The sequence below is a fragment of the Oxyura jamaicensis genome, chromosome 8, assembly GCF_011077185.1.
Source record: "Oxyura jamaicensis isolate SHBP4307 breed ruddy duck chromosome 8, BPBGC_Ojam_1.0, whole genome shotgun sequence".
Classification (NCBI taxonomy): Eukaryota; Metazoa; Chordata; class Aves; order Anseriformes; family Anatidae; genus Oxyura; species Oxyura jamaicensis.
The window spans coordinates 15,717,336-15,722,603 of NC_048900.1; the positions used below are offsets into that span (position 1 = coordinate 15,717,336).

At 47.2% G+C, this 5,268-nt stretch overlaps 1 protein-coding gene across 2 annotated transcripts in view; it reads right to left on the reverse strand.

Annotated features, from left to right (window-relative positions):
- Window positions 1-416, reverse strand: part of ZNF326 (zinc finger protein 326) — a 23,698-nt gene extending 23,282 nt beyond the window's left edge. Inside the window, exon 1 of one of the 2 annotated variants that reach the window (XM_035333934.1) lies at window positions 273-416. In XM_035333934.1, coding sequence (XP_035189825.1) covers window positions 273-288 — 16 coding nt within the window. In that variant the 5' untranslated portion in view covers window positions 289-416. The remainder of the gene's footprint in view (window positions 1-272) is intronic. The other variant, XM_035333935.1, reaches the window with a different exon arrangement.
- Window positions 417-5,268: the final 4,852 nt, after the last annotated feature.

The following is a 5,268-nucleotide window of genomic DNA, read 5'->3' on the forward strand; positions in this document are numbered from 1 at the left end:
CCCGGCCCCGGGAGGGCCCCTGGGGCCCCTCAGCCCTCTTCAGCCCTCCTCTGCCCTCCTCCTCCTCCCGCGCAGCCCGCCCGCCGCCGGCCGCCGCAGCTCCCCCGGTCGCCGCAGCTCCCCCGGCCCGGGAGGGGCGGCGAGGAGGAGGACGAGGAGGTGCGTGCGGGGAAGGGGGGGGGGGGGGGGGGGCGCCCTGCGCGGGGCGAGGCGGCCACGGCCATGCGGAGACGCGGCCGGGCCCTGCCCGGCGCTGCGGGGCGCGCGCTCACCTTCCCCGTAGTCCATGATGGCGGCGGGCCCCGCTCCCGGCGGCTGGCGGCCGCGGCTGGCAATGGCGCCCTCCGCCACAACGAGGCGAGGCGGAGCCTGCGCGCCGCCGGGGAGCGCGCCGATTGGCCCGGCCGCCGCATCACGTGAGCGGCGCGGCCCGAAGGGAGAAAGGGGCCCCGGCCGCCCGAAGCGCCGGCGCCCGGTGCCCGGATCGGCGGGGTCACGAGGGAGGAGGCTGCGCGGCGGCCATGTTAGGTGCTGGCAGCCGCCATTTTGCGTCATGGCAGCGGGCCTTATCTCTCTTGAAGGCGCAGCGGGGTTATCGGCGGTGAAACAGCCGCGTCTTTGCCACGCCTTTTGTAGTCCCAACGCTTTCTTTCCTTCCACACACCCTTTGGTCCCGGTGAAAACATAAACAACAAACGCTACCCTTGGTACGCAAGGACTAAAATGTGCCCTTCCCCTGAGCTGGGAGCCAGGCAGTGCCTGGCGGGAGCGAGTCCCCGCGGCTCCACGGTGAGGAGCCTGGTCCTGTGCCGGCCCACAACAGGGGCTGCTGCTGCTTTGTGCGAGCATATGGCCGTGCACATCTCCTAAATGGCTGTATTTGGGAAGCAGCTCGGTGATGTTACGTGGAGGAGTACTTGCGCTGTCCCCTCGTCCTGGCTCCTGAAGTGGCTGCACCGCCCTCATGCGCACACTGGCCCCTTGGGCTGCCTCGGGGCCTTCCCAGGAAGAGCATCATGGATAGCTATGAATAGGCCTCGATATTCACTCTTTCCCCCCCAGAACAGCAAACACAAGTAATCCTGTACTGAAACGTAGCCCTCCTTGGGCAACAGAACTCAATTAATCAGTCTCCTCCCTGTAATAGTCCCCTTGGATGAACCTAGCATAACACCAATTCATCTGTAAATTGCAGGACAAGCTATTTTAGTTTCTGTAACAGGCCATATTGAAACACTGAAACAGGCTAAATGTAAACACAGGCTTCATTCAATTCAAGCTAGCAGTAAGACACCACTTTTCTCCTCCCATAGCCAAAGGTTTTAGAGAAAAAAACAACATACATACATCATGCAACAAAAACCAAAAACCTCTGTGAGACTCACATGCTGAGAAATGTTTCATTCCTTGTAGTTTCTTAATGTTTTATACATTCCTGAACGGGAGTGAGGAGTATGTGAGAGAGCAGATCTGACGAAAAAGCTAGGGAGTTGGCTCTGAGGACAAGCTAGAGACACACTTTCTGGTTGTAATGGTGGGCAAAGTCACTATCTCTTGATTTTTGATTTTGTCAGGGAAACAGTATTTCCTTCATTCTTCAGTTGCTAACAGGACTGGATCAAAACCTGCCAATTTCTCTGCATCTGAAAAGTAATAAAAGCCCCACTGTGGGAAAGGAAGGTTTGACTCACGTAGATCCAGAGTCCAAGCTTTTTATTAAGCTATAAGACCTGAGTCTGACACAGCAGGCAGACGTTTTCCCTCCCCAGGCTCTGGATGGCAGCAGATGCGAATATACTTGAGCCACAGACTTTGGATACAGCTGAGCGAAAAGCACCGTAGCCTGCAGATTTCCCTGATGAGCTTTCCTCTGCTAAACCTTGTCTCCTGTTTCTCCCTCAGCATCACCAGAGAAATACACGCAGAGAAAATGGTTATTCTCTGCCAAAGGGAATCTTTCCTCCAGCCTCACCGCTGACTTCTCAGCCAAGGATACATTATGCTTGGGCAGAACAGAGTGATTTCTAGGGCCAAACAGTCCACATACAGACGTGTTTGTGCACCCATCCCTTTACACATACATCCTTTAAATGTGCACCCATCCCTTTACACGTGCAAACCAGACAAGTTTCTTGCATTGAATATGAGGTTTACACAGTCGGAATTTTCCTGTACATTCACGGTTGTATGTCTCATGTTTGCAACATAGCAGCCCCTTTTCTACAACCTTTCTTGCTCTACTAGACATTAGCTGTTCAGCCTGATCTGTGGCCTTGTGTTTGTGAACAGGAATGAGCAGATCTGTGCACAGATGTACAGTACAAGCAGTTTTGCTGGAGGGCACCTGCAGGGAGTGCCATGGGCCGTCTGTCTTAGTAAGCCTTCCAAAAGCCTGCAAAGCCCTTACCATAATCTTCAAAATTTGAAGATTTTTCTCCATGCAGGAAAATGCATGGGCACAGCTGTATACATTTTGCTCTATGCAAAATAATGTAAATATGAGGAATTAAACAAATGCATATATGTGCACAGAAGCCAAAAGCTATCCTAGGTAACAATTCAGTAAAAATACAGTGGGAATAAACTGATTCTCCCAGGTGGCCTGAAACAAGCAACAATCAAAACTAAAGAATCATCTCTGCTTAAGGAATTCCATGCATGCTGCAAGATGAGCTGCTAAGGAATGCACTGTGTCCTGACAGACTGAGAATGGGTAAAAGTAGGACCAAGGCACCTAACACTCCCCATCTGTAGGACTTGATGCCAAAAGAGGCATCTTCTTGTGAATCTCTCCAGTATTCTGCTAAAGCACATTTGTTCAGTGACTAATCCATCAGCACATTTACTCATTAGAGCATCCTGGAAAAATAAACACAAAAGGAGATGCAAAACACAGTTAAGGAAAATTCAACAGGACATTAACAGTAATAACTGCAAATCAAATTACAAGAATACATACTTCTCTTTTGCTTACTGCCAAGTGTCACAGGGTTAAACCTCTATATTTTGTTATACTAAAAATGAAAGCTTAGGTGTAGTACCTGAAGAAACCAATGATCACCGAAATCAGCATATTCATATGGACTCCAGGAAGCTCTGAATTGGGTCAATGCACATTATGGCACAGTTACAATTAAATTGTACACAATCCCCAAACATTATGATGAGAATTACTGCTATCCTATGGGTCATTTCGCCATCTGAGGAAGTTATTGACAACTGAGGTGGTTGTTATGGGGACTGCAGTCTGCCACAGAGGGCGCATGACAAGGAGAACATCTGATGATGAAGAAATCGTTCTAGTATCAAATTAGCACTCCAAACACCAGCAGAGGAGGAGGTGCTTTCACATGCAACCCTGCAAACACGGATATTTGGGATTTTAACGTTATTGTCCCAGAACCAGAAGCTCAGGGAGAAGAAACTGGATCTGGGGGCAGACCGAGGCTACAGCAGGTATAACGTACAATTCTTTGGATTCAATAAAAACAGGTCAGCAAAAGCGTATTATTTTAGACTTAATTATGATCAATGGCCCACTGTTGGTTTGAGTCTTTCTAAAACAAAGGCTCCTTCTTTTTCCCCTGCAGGACTCCAAAAAGGAAAAATCTAAGCTAAGCAAAGCCAAACAAAATGGAGACATAAAAAGAGACAGGGAACAGAACTGTATTGTACTTCATTTGTTCTTGATGGTCCAAAACATGAATGTTTCAGTTCAGTGCAGAATCTCCCTGTGCAATCCCATTCTGCTCTTGAATTCACGTTCTGCTGCTTCCTTGTTTTTCTGGTTTGGTTTGGTGGCTTTTTTTTTCCCTTCTGTTTTTTTTTTTTTTTTTTGGTAAATTCTTCATAGCAGTACAGGGATAAGAGAACAATCAGTGATTTATCCACACGCAGCATCACGGTTATTGTGAAATAAAGTCCTTCTGTAGTTCGGTACTATAACTACCCACTCCCTCTCCTCCTCTTTCCAAGTGTTGTTTTTTTCTACTACCCTTTCATTTAAAGTATTGTCTAAAACCTAAGGAAATTGTGTAAGATGCCCATCAGTTGCAGCTAACTGTGGCTGGGAAACAGGTACTAGCAATTGTGGAGACCCAATGGTAACAAATCCTCTGTATTTCAATGCAGTGGAATTGATCTAAATCTTATTGACAATACTGGTATAGGGTGATGCTCTTCTGGCCTTTGATGAAAGCTGTCTGTATCTTAACTCTGCTTAGAGGAGGTGTGATTGACATAATGTTTAAATCTACAGGAACTCATCTCTACAACCTACCCATTGGTGCTAAAACAGCATTCACAGCAGTGGAATATATTTATATACGTATTAAAATACATACTGACACATGACATTTTCAGGAAATGGCCTTCTTTGCAGTTTAGGACAATGGGGAACGGGACAGGTACATGAGAACACTGTTGATTCTTTATAGAATACAAAATCTAGTTCCCTTTGTTTCTTCTAAAATGTTAACACAGAAGCAGATCCTTCCATCTGAGCCTAGCTGAAGAACCATGGTAACCATCCAGAGCCACGCTGATTTCAGTGGGCTCTAATGTCTGTCATTACAGCAGAAATCAGAGCCATACTACGATATTTCCAAAGCTGAAATATTGTGCCTTCTGTACATATATATCGTACAGCACAACAGTAAAAAAATGTCCCAAAATTCAACAGGAGGGAGTGGAAACATCCAGAAGCATCCTAATCATGTTACTCATTACCTACAGAAAACAAACAAACAAACAGACAAAACCACCTCAGAATACAGATGAAAAGCTAACTTAACAAGTTTCTTCACATAGCCCCTTTACAGGAATAACTAGAAACTTTCAGATGTGCCATAGCACAGACCTGCTGGAGCTCACGTGCTGCTACGGCCCCAACGGCGCCTCGGCAGCCTCTCAAGCAGCAGCAGGCACACACCAGAAAGAGCAACTGCTGCAACTTTGGGGTCACAATGACACACACAAGTGAGGGTAGCAGAACCCACTTCAGGCTTTGGTTTGATTTTGGCATGATTTCCAGCGGCTGGTTGGTTAGAAAAAGAGGATACCAGCTTCATTATCATACATCCCTAGGGGAAACAGGATATTTGCAGAGCAACCTATTAGTAATTGGCAAACTGTCAGTGAAGTGATTTACTTTTCTTGCATACAAATATTTATGAGCAATTATGCCGATTGCTTTTTAGGTTTACAACTTTTCCTTTACCTTCCCTGGAAGCCAGCTCTAGTGTTATCTAATCTTGCAGGAGAGCGCTG